An 18,957-nucleotide genomic window follows, 5' to 3' on the forward strand; every position below is an offset into this window, starting at 1 on the left:
GCCAGATTAGGCCCGCAAACAGGTTTTATCCAGCCCACAAGATGAGTTTGCCAAGTATAAAAATGAGCGGAAATTTTCTTGAAAGAAACTGTTGTTGTAAATGTGTCCACTAGATGTCGCAATAGCAATTTGTTTCTTTGTATATGATGGTCCATATGTAAAAAAAACAACAACAAAAAACATGTTAGTGCACCAGTCGAGGAAAATGATCAAACTAAATAACATCCTGTAATTTGATTTTGATATTTTTTTTATCTTGATAAATTGAAAATTAACACCAATGAGTTGACTGATGAACATTATCACATAATTTATTCAGAGAGTATAAATAACGACAAATAAAGATAGAATACTACTAACCGCAACGTGTAAGTGTAAAAAAACAACAACATGATTTGTACATTTTCAGAATGTGCTTGTTCTATTTTTGAACAAAGAAAACAAACTGAAGTTGTCTTTATTTTTAAGTCATCGTGCCGTGATGTTACCAGCCCGGCTAACTTGGGAGTAGATTTTTCTCCATGTGGCCCCCGATCTAAAATGACTTTGGACAACCCTGCTTTAAAATGTTTCTCCCTTTAAACCACATTGCACTTTTAAAACTTTTTTGTTCGCAGCCGACACTTGTTGAGAAAAGTTTTGGTTGTGAATGATTGTAATTCTCGACTATTTTAAAGTTTTTGTCCAATTTAGCGAATCATTTTAAAGTCATTACAATGTTGAGTGTTATTTATTTACATTACAGCATTATCTGGGTTTTTGTGCACCCCACTTTTTGTCTGATTTGGTTTCTGACAAAAAAGATTTCCCCGGTTTTTGTACACCGTCTCATTTATCGTATGGCCAAACAATCTAGTCCCTTGGTGCATGTATCATTCTACATAATGGATGAATCCCACGCGTTAGTGACTCAGTCTCTACTGTTTTTTTTTTAATTAAGGACAACTGCAAAAAAAAAATCCATCTTGGGGCCAGAGAAATTTGCAATACCAGCACTTTGATAAGAAGGTGATGCACACTACTGAATTCAAGAAAGAACAGTAACAAAAAGTCTTTAATAAAGGTAACAGTAATGTTAAATGTTCATTTCTATATTTTATCATTTATATGTATTTCACATTGTTTTCTGCATGTACAAATAATTATTCTCTATAAATGTGTTTTCATTATTTCTTACTAAAATGTGTTTTTGTATGAGTCATTTTTTTGTTGGACCTTTTGGAGCAGATTCCTAACAAAAGCAGAGGTACCACTTAACCGTGAAACACTTTAATCTTCAAGGTGTACCAGCAATGTTTTTAAAAAAAAGTGCAGTCGTACCTCCGTATATGAGTAGTCTCTCGGCTAATTGTTATGTTTTAGGTTGCGAGCAAACATTCCGGTTACGAGTCTCCCACCGTTAGTTGGCGTCGCGAATGCCACAGTGAACCTCGTAAGATTCGACAAAAACAGCCGGTCTTACTGGCTAACATTAGCTCATCGCTAGATATCGACATGACTTTGTTTTTTTCAACCATGGGAAAGAAAAAAAGAGAAGGACAGAGCTGAGAAGTGGATGATAATCATTGAAATAAGGAAAGAAATCATGAAAAACAGCAGTGTGAGCGGGTCACTGCCAGTCTGCATCATACTGAAACGGAATGAGTAGATCACGCCAGTCAATACGACAAAATATCTAAACGGCGAACATTTATACATGAAAATATGGAGAAGCTGCTGATGGTATGTTTGACGTAGAAGCAGCCTGAAGATAGATGTAGAAGTCCACTCTTCAAGGTAAATGCTGTCCATTGTTATTACATTACTTCATAAAACTAATGTAGTTGTTTGTAATACATTCTATTGTATTGTTTTTTATGCAGTTATTATCAAACTTTTTTTTTTCTTTTAAAAAAGGCATGTTTCATGTTAAAATTGTGCTGTTTTATACATTTTATTGGGCGACGCTGTTTCGTAATACACATTTTTGAGGTATGACCTGGATGCACCTGGGGATAGGTTGATTGGCAACACTAAATTGGCCCTAGTGTGTGAATGTGAGTGTGAATGTTGTCTGTCTGTGTTGGCCCTGTGATGAGGGGGTGACTTGTCCAGGGTGTACACCGCCTTCCGCCCGATTTTAGCTGAGATAGGCTCCAGTGCCCCCTGCGACCCCGAAGGGAATAAGCGGTAGAAAATGGATGGACCTGGGTCAAAGAACCAATTAAACTTGTATACTGAGGTACAATTCTGTACTGTGAAGCACTTTAATGTACAGGACATTTTATTTCAAGGTGTATCAGTGATAGAAAAAAAAAAAAGTACTTGGGTTCACTGACCTCTTTTGCGTTGGAAACAAAATCTCGATAAAACTTTTCTTCATAATGCACTTTTTTATTTTCAAAAGCTACCGTAGTTTATACACTGCTAGCACGTGTTAAAAAAACAAAGCAAAAAACATGTAAATTACTGACTATTTTAAAGTCGCTGTTGTTCCAAATGATTTATTGTTGTTTTTGAATCCTTGAAATGTATGTCCTTTACAAGGCAAAATAATGCTGAGGTGTTTTATTTACAGGATGTTTCATCTATCAACGTGCAATTTTGCAATGGAGTCTTGTAAGTCGCAAGGTAAAAGAAAACAAGTCCACAATGCACTTCCCGCACAAGAGAAAATGGTGATAAAATCTAGACTGATATGAAAATATTACGATACTAGTGAGATGCTACCAGTGTGGTGTCTCCGACTGTTCCTCTTGACAGGCGATGTCAGGTTGATAAATTTCACCCTCACACAGTGGAGGTAATTGTTTAAAAGTGTTGACTTGCTGAAGTCGCGTACATGAGAACAAATAAATGGCGGACGAGCATTGTTAGTTAGCGTGACAACGTAACTTCATCCGCTTGACGGAGCGCCTGTGTCACCTGTCTTGGGAGGAGGCGACGTCCAGTTCGCAGTTCATTCGCATGCCAGCTTACTGTCAAAGCTGGACAGGCCGATGGCGAAGGCCTGAAGGGCACACATGGGGTAGTTGTAGTCCAGAGTGAAGATGTCCTCGGCCACTCGGCCAAACTGCATGATGATGTAGTCGACTTTTGGGAACAGAGGGAGAAGACAGGTGAAGCTACGTTCAGCTGTTGGAGATTTAAACGTCTGCGAGGGACACTTACGGTCGTTGTCGTGGACTATCTGGAAGTTCTTGATGGAAGCCTGCGTGACGCGCCCGTGGAAGTTGAGCTGGTAGGACTGCGTGTCGTCGTTCCAAACGGGATTCTTGTTGTGCAGCTCGATCAGGTTGTCCAGGGACTGACTCTGCCAGCGGCTCAGCAGGCTCTCCTGATCCTGCACCAAGAGTACAAATGCAAAAGAGAAAAATGGGGGTCCACAAAAGGGGGCGGCGGACTCACGTTTTGGGGCCTAACGGGCACCCGCTCGAAGTTGGCGTTCATGCCTGGGATTATCACGGTCATCTTGCGGGGTCCCTTGAATCCCAGCACGTTGGTTTCCTACGCGGCGGTGGAGAGAAGGCAGATGGAGAGTGAGTGAATACAATCTGGCCTGTGTGTGTCACTCACGTAGCAGACAGCGGCCAGCTCCTGTCGAGTGCTGCAGCCCTCTACCATCGCCGCAGGGTTTTTGCAGGGGCTTGTGCCGTTGTCGTACACTGTGAATTTGGTGCCCATGAGGTTGGACCTGGCGGGGAGCCCAAAGGAAGCACTTTAGAGAATGCGATTAATCATCCCCTCGTTGAGTCGTACCTCAGCTTGCCGATAAAGCTCTCTCCTTCTCGTGATAAGTCGGTGGCGTCTACTGAGATGAGGTAGTTGGACGTCTTACTCTTCTTCCTCTTCCTGCCCGCCAACAAGAACACCTAAGGACAGCGAGACAAAGAAGACTGTTGAGTCAAGCAGCATAATGCACTGCAAAAACTGAAATCTAAGTAAGATTAAATATCTCAAATAAGGGTGATAATTGCTTATTTTCTGTCTGATAAGATAATTCTTCTCACTGAGCAGATTTTATGTTAGTGTTTTACTTGTTTTAAGGGTTTTGGTCCAAATGATCTCAGTAAGATATTACAGCTTGTAACTGAGATTTGATGACCTATATTGAGTAAAATATGCTTGAAACTAGAATATCAACTGTTGCAAAGCTGTGTCATCAACACTCACAGGTATAAAACTACTTTTTTAAAGTAATCATTTCTTATTTCAAGCATGAAAAAAAAATCATGACTTTGACACAATTTTGTCTCATAATTAAAATGGATGGACTTTGCTGTTTTATTTTCAATGAAACAATATAAAATATGTACTCATAAAGTAGTACAGTTGGCACAGTACAGTAAACTAAATGTTAATATTTAAACATTTAACATGTGACATTTCTAACAATTTTGAACAGAAATAGTTCATGCACATTCAGATGAATTCTTCAAAATTACAATAAAAAAATTTTTGGGCCGGGGGCCGGGCTGTATACATGCGCACTAATTGACTGAAAGAGCACGCACTTGGTGCGATGATGTCATGTTATCAATGGAAAAATGCATTTTTAGACCATATTATTTGCCTGAGTGGGTAGGAGACCCCGAGAGTAACAAGCGGTTGCCTTGTTGCCTTTCCATTAAGAACAATAATTTTAGTATAAGTTTTCTGGTTTCATGAAATGTAATGCCGAGCGCATATCATTATGTCAACATAATGGCACTAGTGTTTACTTAATTTAAGAATATTTTTCAACATATTGAGCAAAAAGGTCTCTTTTTTTTTTTTTTTACCAAGAAAAGTGCACTTGTTATTAGTGAGAATATTCTTATTTTAAGGTATTTTTGGGTTCATTGAAGTTAGCTAATTTTGCTTGTTTTGGAAAGTCTTGACAAACCAAATGTTCTAGTTCTATTGGCAGATCATTTTGCTTAGTTCAAATAAAATACCCCTAATTTTTGTATTTTTTTTTCTTGTTTTTGAACACTGACTTTTTGCAGTGTGGCGACCGAATGTGCCGCACGGTTACCTTTTTGCCGTCCTCCCTTTCCATGTGCATGTAGTACGTGGGGTACAAGCCGCGGTCCATGCCCTTCTTGTCGCGGCTGATGCGGCACTTGACGGTGGCGCCGCGCGGGGCTGGGACCAAAACAAACTCCTCTAAATTTGTCACCTCCAGAGGCGAACTGCGGGAAGAAGGCGAGCTGCCAGCTACCTCCGGGAAAAAGTCTTTGGCGCTGGAGGCAGAGGCGGGCCTTATGGCGTCCACGTTCGGAGTCGGGGATTGCGGACGCTCGTCCTCGTTGTCCTCGCTGGATTCGTCAAAGTTCATGCTGCCTGACAGCCCTGAACAAGCACAGGAGGAACACTTGTGAGCACAGCCGGAAAGGACTGCTCACAAAAATTAAAGACCACCTTCCTCAAACAAACCTCTGACTATGCGGAGCAATGATGCCATCTGCTGTCTCGAGTTGTAACTACAAGCCACTCAGACAGGGCTACATTTGTTCGTAGCGTTCTAAATGTATCCATTGCAGGCGGCCACAAATAAGTAAGTGTTCGTAAAGTACTACAGTCGTCCCTTGTTTATTGCTGTCAATTGCTTCCAAATATGACTTTGATTAATGAATATCTGCGAAATAGAAATGATTCATTTGAAATCAAATATTTTCATAGTTAAAGCGTAAACAACCTATTTACGACCTTCCAAATATGTGTTTTAAACAATATGAGAGCACTCTGGACATGGAATAACATCCTTTAGTCACCTTTACAGTCTTACACAATTACAATCCAATATAGTAATGTTGCATAGATAGATAGTACTTTATTGATTCCTTCAGGAGAGTTCCCTCAGGAAATTTTAAATGAAGCATGAAGCTGAACTAATCAGCGGCCACAATACTGAACAGCCTGCCCTAATTGGTTTGGTCTCATTTAGTGGTTGTTGTATTGCTATTTTTGCAGCTGAATAAACAAAAGACTACAGCCGAGTGGCGTGGCTTGGTTGGTAGAGAGGCCGTGCAATCAACTGGAGGGTTCCAGGTTCAAACCCCGCTTCCACCATCCTAGTCACTGCCGTTGTGTCCTTGGGCAAGATACTTTACCCAACTGCTCCCAGTGCCACCCACATGGGTCTAAATGTAACTTAGATTATGGGTTTCACTATGTAAAGCGCTTTGAGTCACTAGAGAAAAGCACTATATAAATATAATTCACTTCATTTCTATGCTTGAAAATGCTTACTTTATGACCAAAAATGATATGTGTATGTACAGTATGTACTGAGTAGCCCTGTATGCACAGCTCCCAGTCCAATACTGTACTATATGTACTCGGTACTTCATCGTGATCCTACATGGTTTGCATTAGAGGTGGGAACCTTTGGCCACCTCACGATTAGATTACGGATATGATTCAGGAGCTACGATTTGATTAAAAACCGATTATTTATGCATCTACTCAGTGGCCTAGTGGTTAGAGTGTCCGCCCTGAGATCGGTAGGTTGTGAGTTCAAACCCCGGCCGAGTCATACCAAAGACTATAAAAATTGGACCCATTACCTCCCTGCTTGGCACTCAGCATCAAGGGTTGGAATTGGGGGTTAAATCTCCAAAAATGATTCTCGGGCGCGGTACCGCTACGGCCCACTGCTCCCCTCACCTCCCAGGTGGTGATCAAGGGGATGGGTCAAATGCAAAGGACACATTTCACCACACCTAGTGTGCGCGTGACAACCATTGGTACTTTAACTTAACTAATCTTTAATATACAGTATGTATATTGATGCCGTTTTTTGTTGCACTGAATAAGCGTTTATCACTTGCAAGTTTTAAAAACAGAAATTTAATAAGAAATTCCCATCACATTTATTAAATTCATGGAAATGTATGCAAAACTTGAACATAAGTGCCCTATAATAAAGAAGCTGGTCGTACCTCTAGGTGAGGTGGCTCGCTGCAGTCAGCCAAATTTTAGATCTGTCTGCATTACTTTATTTACAATAATAAATCATTTATCGGTTATCGACAATTACTTAATGATTTTATAATCATCCATGTCCGAATTGCGATGCATCTAAAAATCGATTACTTCCCCCACCTCTAGTTTGCATCATGTGAAGGTTTGTAGAGTAGCAAACACAACAGAGCTCTGTCTTTTTGTCGTGACTGCTAACTTTACACGGAGGCTTTCCACGCTCTTGTTAGATGGTTGCGCTCAGCAGTTTCCAAGCCTCACCTTGTTTCAGCAGTAGTTCATGGATGACCGTCTTGGGCTCCAGCAACGTCTGTCTGTCTGCGACCTTCTCCGCTTCCCCTGCCACTGAAGTAGGAGAAGGAGGAGGAGGGGGCTGGCTCTTTTGCGAGGACAGACACTGGGCCTTGTTCACCAACGCAACTTTGGTTTTTATTCCCTTGTTGGGAGTTTTGGGTCCCAGAACAGCTGCCGGTCCGTCAATACCTACCGCCGAGGACAGAAACAGTTCACAAATCTGATAGTTCCCAGCTGAAGTTGTCCGCTGTCCTGCGATTACCGTCCACGTTGATGTCGCCAGCATTGCGAGGATAAGAGTCCACCAGCGGAGCCTGCTCCTCGCCGTGCCGCATGCGGGACAGCCGCTGCCGGGCCTCCGTGTTGGGCTGGACCATATGGGGTTCTTGACGTTTCCTCCGCTGCTTCTGCTCCAGCAAAGACCTCTGTGGCACCAAAATGTATTTTATAACACATTCTGGTACTCCATTCTGTAGCAAATACTTGCACCAAACTAACTACTAGTTCTCTCAGTAGAGTTTTAATAAGAGTTCGGAATTAGCTCCACACCTGCTTTTCCAGCTTCTGCTGCATGATGCTGCTGTGATCTTCAAATCCACTGCAGGACAGAGAAGAAACATTCCCATCATGCACCTGCTGTCAACACGTTGTACTTGTGCCATTCTACCAAATCAGTGTCAATTGCCTCCCTGGGAAATAAAATGGATACATGATACAATTAAGTATAAAATGTGTTTTTCTTATCAGGCAAAGTGTCTTATACATTGATCTGATTGCATATGTCATTGATATAATGTAAAACATTAATTTAAACTGCCTGGACCACTATGAAACATTTTCTATTGCCCATTCCCGTTTCTTAGAATTAGACTTTATCATTAAATATAATAATTTAAATCGTTCAGAAAGTTGATACATTTTAGATTATCTTTATTCTAAACATACTCAAGCTTTTTTTTTTCTTAAGTTAAAATTAAATTCACACTTTAGTTGTGCCCCTTGGTTTTAACTCAGTCCTGTTACCCCAATATGACCCCCTCTGAAAATGTTTCAATATTCCTAAATCACATGATCCAAAGAAGGATGCATCATTCATATTCTCTGTAGTCTATGGGAACAAATGGTGTTTTCCATTTGTACTGGGAAGTCCACATTTCCAAGTTCCTTGTCCGAATTTCAACTGGAAAGCTCCTCGAGGTTGGGTTTCCGACTCGGAAAGTTGGAGCATTCTCACCACCCCCGAGTTCGCTTCAAAGATGGCTGCTCTGGATGTAAACAATGATGTCCACTTTTATAATACCCGTTATTAGCACTTGGTTTTTGTTGCACTAAATCGGTCATAAACAAGGTACAGTATTATTGTACGTTTGCATATGGTCACGTCACTGTAGAGTAAACTACATTTATTTCATGTGGTATATATGCTGTACATTGCTAGCAATAGAATGGAACGCAGCAATGGACATCATATTCGTAGACATCTTTTTGCCAATTAGCAAATATCCAATAACAGCACAGGGATGGCCAAAGCTAAAAAATATGTATTAAGTTAGCTGGAGACTGTTGACACCGATCACATAATACCGATATTCTGTCATACGTACATCTTAGCCAATCGGACCTTAATATAATAAGTACGATATATCAGCTTGCATTGAATAAGGCTGTGTTTAACACAAATAGAAGACTTATGAACTCTAAGCTGCTTGATATTTCTGATTGATTACTAAACTTTAAGGAGGTCGTCTTTGAGGTAAACAAGGTAGGAGTCGAACTTTCACATATATAATATATTATATATATATAATATATATATATATATATATATATATATATATATATATATATATATATATATATATATATATATACATATACATATACATATATATATATATATATATACATATATACATATATATATATATACATATATACATATATATATATATATATATATATACATATATATATATATATATATATATATATATATATATATATATATATATATATATATATGTTACCTAGGAGGTGTTTCCGTCTATGGCGCCATAGACGGAAACACCTCCTAGGTAACACATGAGCCAATCACCACGCCCCTAGGCCAGCCTGTACCCACCCACTCTGTGCCCTATATAAACCATGGTATGCGAATGCTCCCATTAAAATCTCCTGATGATTGAGGGTACCCCCCCTCATGAAACAGGCCTGTAGAGATGAAATAGTCTTGTGATTTTTTTCCCCACACATACATATATATATGTATGTATATGTATGTTTATATGTATGTATATATATATATATATATATATATATATATATATATATATATATATATATATATATATATATATATATGTATATGTCTGTATATAAATGTATATATATATATATATATATATATATATATATATATATTATAGATTTTCAAATGAATTGTGATGCTTATTTGTAACGATACTTAATCGATTACAAAAAATCAAAGATTGTTTGTTAATTTTTTTTTTTTATCTGTCCAGTCCAACTAGGCAAATCATATTGTTGATGTAGATGCCCATATTTGCTGTAGAGATTTACTTTGGAAAATAAAAGTGTTGGATACTTGTCTTGTTGCCTTATTTGTATTTGACTTTATTAAATGTTTGGGTAGAATTTTATGAGACAAAACCAGTTTTCTTTTAAGTAATATAGAAATTGATCAAAGTTGTTTATCTATCTTATAAAGGAATGTAGTTAATCATAGAACTGGCATCCAGTGTTTTTTTTTAAAAAGTATTGATTTTGAATCAAGAATCGTTTTGAATCAAGAATTGATTCTGAATTTAATTGTTACCCCCAAGAATCAAATCAAATTGTGTGGTGCCCAAAAATTCACAGCCCTAGTAAATAGTAATTGGATTTTCCTTGTATAGCACTTTTCTTAGGTCAAATACTATTAAGAAGGGAGGGCATGCGAGCGCCTGTACCAGGTAATGCCGACCAGAATTCTTGGTGGACGCCTCTCAGAGGGCAAGAGGCCATGTGTTGCTTGGCTACGGTCAGAAGGTCAACAGCAGGGTGTAAGGTATCTGATGTGGACTCTTCTTCCGTGACATGCTTTAGCATTTGTATTTACTGTACATATTCAACTGTGTTAAGACAACATTGATTAATTTGTACTTAAAGACGACAGCTTCTCGCCTAAGGACTATGGTAAGAACAGGTGCTGGTGACAAAGTGAAAGGTTTGAAGGAAGGGTGTTGTCATTGTTTACCTTGTTGTTGTCGAGCTGGACGAGAAGCTAGTGGAGCTGGGGGGTCTTCGTGGTTGGGGGAAAACGGCAATTTGGTGTCCGAGGGAAGAGCAGAAGAGAAGGTAGAGAGTTTGGTGAAACAACACATGATCACAGGCTTGGCTTATCAATGTTTTATAAGGCTTAGGTGAGAAAACACGGTCAGAGGTAACCATGGAGATTGCTGCTCCGGCTCATTTAGAAACAATTAACAGCGGCTTAAACGCTTGTAAGCTCCTCTGTAATTGGACACCTTCTCACTTTGGCGCCAAAGATCCCAGATTGTCCAATTACCGTGAGCAGAACGACACCTGCGGTCCAATACGAGCGCTGTGACAAAGCTGACCATCTACTTTTTTTTGGCTTACAGTTTTGGACCAGCGCTAACTACAACCATGAGAACAAAGAAACGCGTTCTTATACTGTCACAATCGTATCTGACGGATGTTTGTTTTCATGTATTCTATTCGCACAGCTAAATAATGAAAGCAAACAATTAGAAAACATTTTTCATTATGACACAGTAAAAAAGTAAGCATTATTATCTTTGTAAAGGCAGATTTGGTCATATTATTACTGTTAAATTCCCTGTTAGGTCTCTTTGTTGGAGGTTTAATTGACTCACAAGGGCGCGTGAGCGACAAAGCTGTGCTGCAGGCAATAAAATTAGATTCCATCCTTAATTCTCAGTTGGAGAAAAAAAAATACCGCTGCCACAATGAGAGACATAAGTGCAAGTTGAGCTTGTAACAGTTAAAAGCAACAAACGTCAACTCATCTTTACTCACATAATTCACTTGACAGCATTAAGCAAATCTGATGCATGCTACTGACAACCCAGCTTGCCCCAAAATCAAAACAAGCGCTCCTTTCAAGCATATTTTACTTGCAATCATCCTGCATGAGATGATGCGCTCTACCTGTAAGACCAGCGGCTGTAGACCGGCTGTGAGGCACCATTCTTCATCGACTCCATCCTCATTCCAGAGTTTTCTCCCTGAGAGATCCCTCGCTCGTATGCGGGCGACAGCTAATACGGCGAGGTCCCACCCGGGGGAGGGGGTCGTTGCCATGACTTCACACAATGCACAAATGCTTGGCTAGAAAAAGTCAAGGTGTGGATGTTCTCCAGGGAAGAATATTTGGACTTCCTGACTACCTTTGCTGCAACTTATCCAAAGGTGCTCGATGACTGCTTAATGTTGAGAGCCCATAAGGTTTGGAACAGCCTCCATAACTGACAGGATGTGAGGGAGATGTTCCAAGTAACACTCACCTGTAAGATTCCTATCCGAAAAAGACAGCAAGCTCGGTGCTAGGAAACCAGAACCTCTCTGTCCTCTATTTTAGTTTCCTTCACGCGTAAGAGCGACAACGTGGGAGCCTGTTTGTGAGTGTTTGTCCTCGGGGATGGCGTTCAAATGACATGAAAGTCGACTGATGAACAGCAAGGGAGCGGAATGGCCTCACCGGTGGGAGTAATTGCTGAAGTAAATCCAAAACAAATGACGGAAAGGAGCGAACAAGACAGAGTAATAATAGACACATTTGCAGTAATTGTAATGTAAAAAAAAAAACGCTGAAATATTGGTACTAATAACTAATAATAACACATCTTTTTTATTTTTTAGCCTTTTTACCTAACAAAAAAATATAAATAACAAGAAAACACCCTCAGAGAGCGCATACCTCTGCCAGGCCCTAACTCCCAATAACCTAAAGAATCCTTTTAAAAAATCCTGAAGGCAGATGGTGATTTGGATTACCCTCAAAATTTAATCACTTGTCCCATTATCCCATTTCAGACATTTTCTAACAGTTTCATTAAAATCTACCGTTATGTTTTGGAGCTAGAGCGAAATGAAATAAACAAAGTGACCCATACCATCCACTCTCTTTGTATCTGTGGGTGGAGGGGGGTATGCAAGCATAAACACACAGAGGAGTCTCGTAGCGTAATGCAAGGGAAAATGGTAGAAATGATTCAGATCACCCCCAAAATCTAATTACGTGTTCCTTATTCCATTTCTGACATTTCCTAAAAGATTAATTAAAAACCGCCAATAACTTTTTGAGTTACTTTTCTAACTAGCTAAGGCTACATTCCTACTGCAGGATATGATTTTTGTTAAATCTGATATTTTATATAGTTGTTCAAACAACAGATTCTTTTTTTTTTAAAGAGCAAAAATATATAATGTAGTGAGAAAAGGCTAAAATGTTGATACTAATAACTAATAATAATACACTCTGTCAATTATAACACAAAGCTGACCCTAATATTTGTCTTTAAGTATATATATATTTTTTATTTACAAATTTTTTTTTTTAATTTTTCAATGGTCTCCACATACTTTGACTTTTCAGTATGCAGGTTTGGACACCCCTGAGGTATTAGTATCAAAACGGTCAGCTTTTTTCTGTCATTACATCACAAGTTTTGCTCTTTTTTAATTCTTACTGTTGTTTTTTTATCCAAAAATATGCTGCGGGTCAACAAAACTGGATCTGCGAGCTGCACTTTGGACACCCCTGTGTTAACAATGTTTTTACATGGTCAAAGCTTAAAAGACATGCAATTTTATGCAGCACATGCATTTTTTTATGCCAAAATTGAAATAACGAATATGTAATTAAAAAAAGTACTTTGTTGACGGACATTATTTCCAGGCTTTTGCAGCCACATAAAACCATGGGGACACGCCAGATCTGGCTCCCAGGCCATGAGTTTGACACGTGTGCTCGATGAACACAACCAGAATGGTCAGACGGCAGTCAAATTACCGGTAGATATATATCCGATTTACAGCTGCATGAGTCGGATTTGAAAACATTGTAATTGTAGCCTATAGTATGCATTGGTATAATCTTGTACAGGTCACATTTGGGTGTAAACAAAAATCGGAGTTGACCTGCAGTGGGAAGATTGTCTAACAAACCCAGGCATCATATAACCTCCTGGTTGAGTTTTTTCTTGTCCTGATGTGGGATCTGTGCCGAGGATGTCGTTGTGGCTTGTGCAGCCCTTTGAGACACTTGTGATTAAGGGTTATATAAATAAACTTTGATTGATTGATTGGTAAAAATATCAAAGTGGCCCCGATGCATCCTTTTGATTTTTCAGTATGTGGAAATTTACAAATACTGTAAATATGATCAGGTGCAAAACACTACATGGGGGCATGACAGTAAATATTGTAAACACTGTGCATACCAAGCAGGCAGTCAGAGACCGGCTTTTAGACCACCAGTCCTGCTCACATTAGCAATACCAGACAGGCAGTTGAACATCAGATGATAACCTGAGTACCACCAGAGTACCATTCCAGTCTGGTAACATCGCAAACTTTTTTATGTATGTAATATCAATGGGGTAGCTAGCTATTGAATGATACCCTTATGGGTATCAGCTGATGGCTACTGCACTGTACCAATCAATCAATCAATCAAAGTTTATTTCTATAGTCCTGAAGACCTACTCGGTGGCCTAGTGGTTATGGTGTCTGCAATGAGCTCGGAAGGTTGTGAGTTTAAAACCCGGCCGAGTCATACCAAAGACTATAAAAATGGGACCCATGACCTCCCTGCTTGGCACTCAGCATCAAGGGTTGGAATTGGGGGTTAAATCACCAAAATCGATTCCCGGGTGTGGCCACCGCTGCTGCTCACTGCTCCCCTCACCTCCCAGGGGGTGATCAAGGGTGATGGGTCAAATGCAGAGAATACATTTTCCACACCTAGTGTGTGTGACAATCATTGGTACTTTAACTGTATGTGGACTTTGATAAAAACTTCTGCACCTTAAATGAAGCTGCTAATATACTGTAACTTCACCGCCCACTGATTTGCAATTCACATACCCTCTATGTCAGGGGTCCCCAAACTTTTTGACTCGGGGGCCGCGTTGGGTTAAAAAAATTTGGCCGGGGCCCAGGCTGTATGTATATATACAGGTAAAAGCCAGTAAATTAGAATATTTTGAAAAACTTGATTTATTTCAGTAATTGCATTCAAAAGGTGTAACTTGTACATTATATTTATTCATTGCACACAGACTGATGCATTCAAATGTTTATTTCATTTAATTTTGATGATTTGAAGTGGCAACAAATGAAAATCCAAAATTCTGTGTGTCACAAAATTAGAATATTACTTAAGGCTAATACAAAAAAGGGATTTTTAGAAATGTTGGCCAACTGAAAAGTATGAAAATGAAAAATATGAGCATGTACAATACTCAATACTTGGTTGGAGCTCCTTTTGCCTCAATTACTGCGTTAATGCGGCGTGGCATGGAGTCGATGAGTTTCTGGCACTGCTCAGGTGTTATGAGAGCCCAGGTTGCTCTGATAGTGGCCTTCAACTCTTCTGCGTTTTTGGGTCTGGCATTCTGCTTCTTCCTTTTCACAATACCCCACAGATTTTCTATGGGGCTAAGGTCAGGGGAGTTGGCGGGCCAATTTAGAACAGAAATACCATGGTCCGTAAACCAGGCACGGGTAGATTTTGCGCTGTGTGCTGGCGCCAAGTCCTGTTGGCCATCACTGATGGTGGAAACTTTACACTAGACTTCAGGCAACGTGGATCCTGTGCCTCTCCTGTCTTCCTCCAGACTCTGGGACCTCGATTTCCAAAGGAAATGCAAAATTTGCATGGTTGGGTGATGGTTTGGGGTGCCATGTCATCTGCTGGTGTCGGTGCACTCTGTTTCCTGAGATCCAGGGTCAACGCAGCCGTCTACCAGCAAGTTTTAGAGCACTTCATGCTTCCTGCTGCTGACCTGCTCTATGGAGATGGAGATTTCAAGTTCCAACAGGACTTGGCGCCTGCACACAGCGCAAAATCTACCCGTGCCTGGTTTACGGACCATTGTATTTCTGTTCTAAATTGGCCCGCCAACTCCCCTGACCTTAGCCCCATAGAAAATCTGTAGGGTATTGTGAAAAGGAAGATGCAGAATGCCAGACCCAAAAACGCAGAAGAGTTGAAGGCCACTATCAGAGCAACCTGGGCTCTCATAACACCTGAGCAGTGCCAGAAACTCATCGACTCCATGCCACGCCGCATTAACGCAGTAATTGAGGCAAAAGGAGCTCCAACCAAGTATTGAGTATTGTACATGCTCATATTTTTCATTTTCATACTTTTCAGTTGGCCAACATTTCTAAAAATCCCTTTTTTGTATTAGCCTTAAGTAATATTCTAATTTTGTGACACACGGAATTTTGGATTTTCATTTGTTGCCACTTCAAATCATCAAAATTAAATGAAATAAACATTTGAATGCATCAGTCTGTGTGCAATGAATAAATATAATGTACAAGTTACACCTTTTGAATGCAATTACTGAAATAAATCAAGTTTTTCAAAATATTCTAATTTACTGGCTTTTACCTGTATATACAGGTATATAGGTATATGCAGGTATATATACATTGTCTTTATAATCTGTTTTGTCATTTAACATCAATTAACATTGATGTTCATCAACATTTAACATTGTCACGTTATCGATGGGAAAATTCATTTTTAGACAATATGATTTGCCTGAGCGGCTAGGAGACACCAAGAGTAACAAGCGGTAGAAAATGGATTAGAAAGGAAAGCTTAAAAAAAAAAAAAAAAAAAAGTTTTTTGGGGTTTTTTTTTAAATTAAAAAAAACATTTTCACTTGGGACATCCTGTGGGCCGGATTTTGGATGCTGGGGGGCCGGATCCGGCCCGCGGGCCGTAGTTTGGGGACCCCTGCTCTATGTATTGCATTTTTATTTTTAATTGTTTAACATGGTGTAATTTTTTATCCATCCATCCATCCATTTTCTACCGCTTATTCCCTTTGGGGTCGCGGGGGGCGCTGGAGCCTATCTCAGCTACAATCGGGCGGAGGGCGGGGTACACCCTGGACAAGTCGCCACCTCATCGCAGGGCCAACACAGATAGACAGACAACATTCACACTCACATTCACACATTAGGGCCAATTTAGTGTTGCCAATCAACCTATCCCCAGGTGTACGTCTTTGGAGGTGGGAGGAAGCCGGAGTACCCGGAGGGAACCCACGCAGTCACGGGGAGGACATGCAAACTCCACACAGAAAGATCCCGATCCCGGGATTGAACCCAAGACTACTCAGGACCTTCGTATTGTGAGGCAGATGCACTAACCCCTCTTCCACCGTGCTGCCCGTAATTTTTTATATTGTTGTGTATTTTCAATCATGTTTGATTTTATTGTGGATGTTAGATGCGCCATAAAAAGACTACAGATAGAAATTAGCATGGTGCTAAATCTGGTGCAGTCATCTTTTTTATTGTACCTGCACATTGTCCTTCAAATAAACAAATACAAACACACCACTGAAAAATGTTGCTTAATTGCTTAATTTTGACTTTTGCAGGCACCAGCAAAAGGGACTCAAACCGGATTGATAAACTGATCCGGAAAGCCGGCCAAACTATTGCCACGCAGTTGGAGGCGTTTGTGTCAGTGAGGGACAGGAGGACCCTGGACAAACTGCTCGCCATCATGGACAATCCTGCCCTCCCACTCCACCTGACAATCAAGGGACAGCGGAGCTCAAACTCCAACAGGCTCCTTCAACTTCCTTCCCGCACTGTGCGATTCAAGAACTCCTTCATTCCACACTCCATCCAGCTGTATAATCACTCGCCATACAGCGGTAGATGACATCTGCCTATTACCTGACACCTGACATGTTAGCTACTTCTCTTTCTTTATAATGTATATAATGTCAATTTTATATTTCCTGCTGAATATACTCTCTCTTTTATGCTGCTGCTGTCACATATACTGTATATGCTGTAATAATGTACATGGTCATTGGTATATATTCTATATATGTTATAGACAGGCCCTGCGATGAGGTGGCGACTTGTCCAGGGTGTACCCCGCCTTCCGCCCGATTGTAGCTGAGATAGGCTCCAGCGCCCCCCGCGACCCCAAAAGGGAATAAGCGGTAGAAAATGGATGGATGGATGGATGTTATAGACATAATATAACATCCATCCATCCATCCATTTTCTACCGCTTATTCCCTTTTGGGGTCGCGGGGGCGGAACGGTGGCACAGGGGTTGGGCAGCATAGTGGGACAGGGGTTAGTGCATGTGCCTCACAATACAAAGGTCCTGAGTAGTCCTAAATTCAATCCCAGGCTCGGGATCTTTCTGTGTGGAGTTTACATGTTCTCCCTGTGACTGCGTGGGTTCCCTCCGGGTACTCTGGCTTCCTCCCACCTCCAAAACCATGCACCTGGGGATAGGTTGATTGGCAACACTAAATTGGCCCTAGTGCGTGAATGTGAGTGTGAATGTTGTCTGTCTATCTGTGTTGGTCTTGTGATGAGTTGGCGACTTGTCCAGGGTGTACCCCGCCTTCCGCCCGAATGCAGCTGAGATAGGCTCCAGCCACCCCAAAAGGGACAAGCGGTAGGAAATGGATAGATGGATGGATGTGTCAGACATGACATACCCAGGATTACAGTAACGCATACATGCCGAAAAGGAGTATGTAATTCATTCTGCCACAGCTGTAAGTATTATTAATAATACAACTTTAATTTCTTTAAAGTCTTTGAATACTGTACAGATGGACTTTTAGGCACACACGTTGTTTCATGACAAAGTTCCATCGGAATGTAGTAAGAAGCAAAACATAGGAGAGCAAGTTCAAACGTGTATTATTTCCTGTAACGTTGCAATGCCTCCTGTCGTGTAGTGTGCTGCAACATTGGTTACCTAACGTGAAAAAACGGGAAATGGATGGAAAAAAAAAAAAAAAAAAAGATATAAATTAAAATAACGTTATGCTGTAGAATCTGTTTTTACATTAGTTTTTACAGTCTTTCTGTAAACTGTTCTTTTTAAGAATGTGTGTTTTTTTTAAAAGTTATTAACTCAAGTTGTTGTTAGCCGTGTAATGTTGTTAGCGAGTTTGTTACCGTTAGCAGCTAGCGCTAGCCCCCCTCCGGGGCTAAAAGTTACCGTCGACGAGACAACTTTTTGGGGTCCCAAGTGAAGCTTGGAGCCACGGCGACGAGTTTCTTGTTTAACAATACACACGAAGGAGGATTATTAGTCATTACAAGTGATTAGGAAGAAAGTGTTTTCCCTCACCTGATGCTGTAATAACTCATGTTTATCCACGGTTGCTAAGGAAGATCCTCCTGTCCACTTTTTTTTCCGCCGAGAAAACTCAGCAACGCCGTCCTTAGTTACCACACACACCAACAAGGCACGCCGCCATTGGTGGGCGCTTCAGCTACGTCGCGTGTGATTGGTGGATGTCACCCAAAGGGGGCGGGCTCGGCGCGCGTGTTTTTGTCGTAAAAGTGCTTGCATTAATGGATTTTTTTTAATCGTTTCTCAGTCACAAAGATAACGTTTTTTGACGCTGTGAGATAAATCAAAGGTTTGCAGATTGTTAT

The 18,957-nt window shown here is 40.4% G+C and overlaps 1 protein-coding gene across 2 annotated transcripts; it reads right to left on the reverse strand.

The window, feature by feature from the left end:
• Nucleotides 1-2,055: 2,055 nt before the first annotated feature.
• Nucleotides 2,056-18,814, reverse strand: tulp3 (TUB like protein 3). 2 transcript variants are annotated; one of them, XM_061959619.1, is made up of 11 exons: nucleotides 18,647-18,814; nucleotides 10,496-10,540; nucleotides 7,789-7,837; nucleotides 7,502-7,664; nucleotides 7,207-7,428; nucleotides 4,997-5,313; nucleotides 3,739-3,851; nucleotides 3,556-3,673; nucleotides 3,388-3,486; nucleotides 3,151-3,322; nucleotides 2,056-3,072 (listed from the first exon to the last, which is right to left on the reverse strand). In XM_061959619.1, the coding sequence occupies exons 1-11, from the start codon at nucleotides 18,664-18,666 to the stop codon at nucleotides 2,939-2,941; spliced, it is 1,452 nt and encodes a 483-aa protein (XP_061815603.1). In that variant the 5' UTR covers nucleotides 18,667-18,814; the 3' UTR covers nucleotides 2,056-2,938. The 2 variants fall into 2 exon arrangements, with proteins under 2 accessions (XP_061815603.1, XP_061815604.1); XM_061959620.2 differs by lacking the exon at nucleotides 18,647-18,814 and having other exon boundaries at nucleotides 7,789-7,928; nucleotides 10,496-10,529.
• Between the last annotated feature and the right edge of the window lie 143 nt (nucleotides 18,815-18,957).

Source organism: Nerophis lumbriciformis, linkage group LG05 (assembly GCF_033978685.3).
Source record: "Nerophis lumbriciformis linkage group LG05, RoL_Nlum_v2.1, whole genome shotgun sequence".
NCBI lineage: Eukaryota > Metazoa > Chordata > Actinopteri > Syngnathiformes > Syngnathidae > Nerophis > Nerophis lumbriciformis.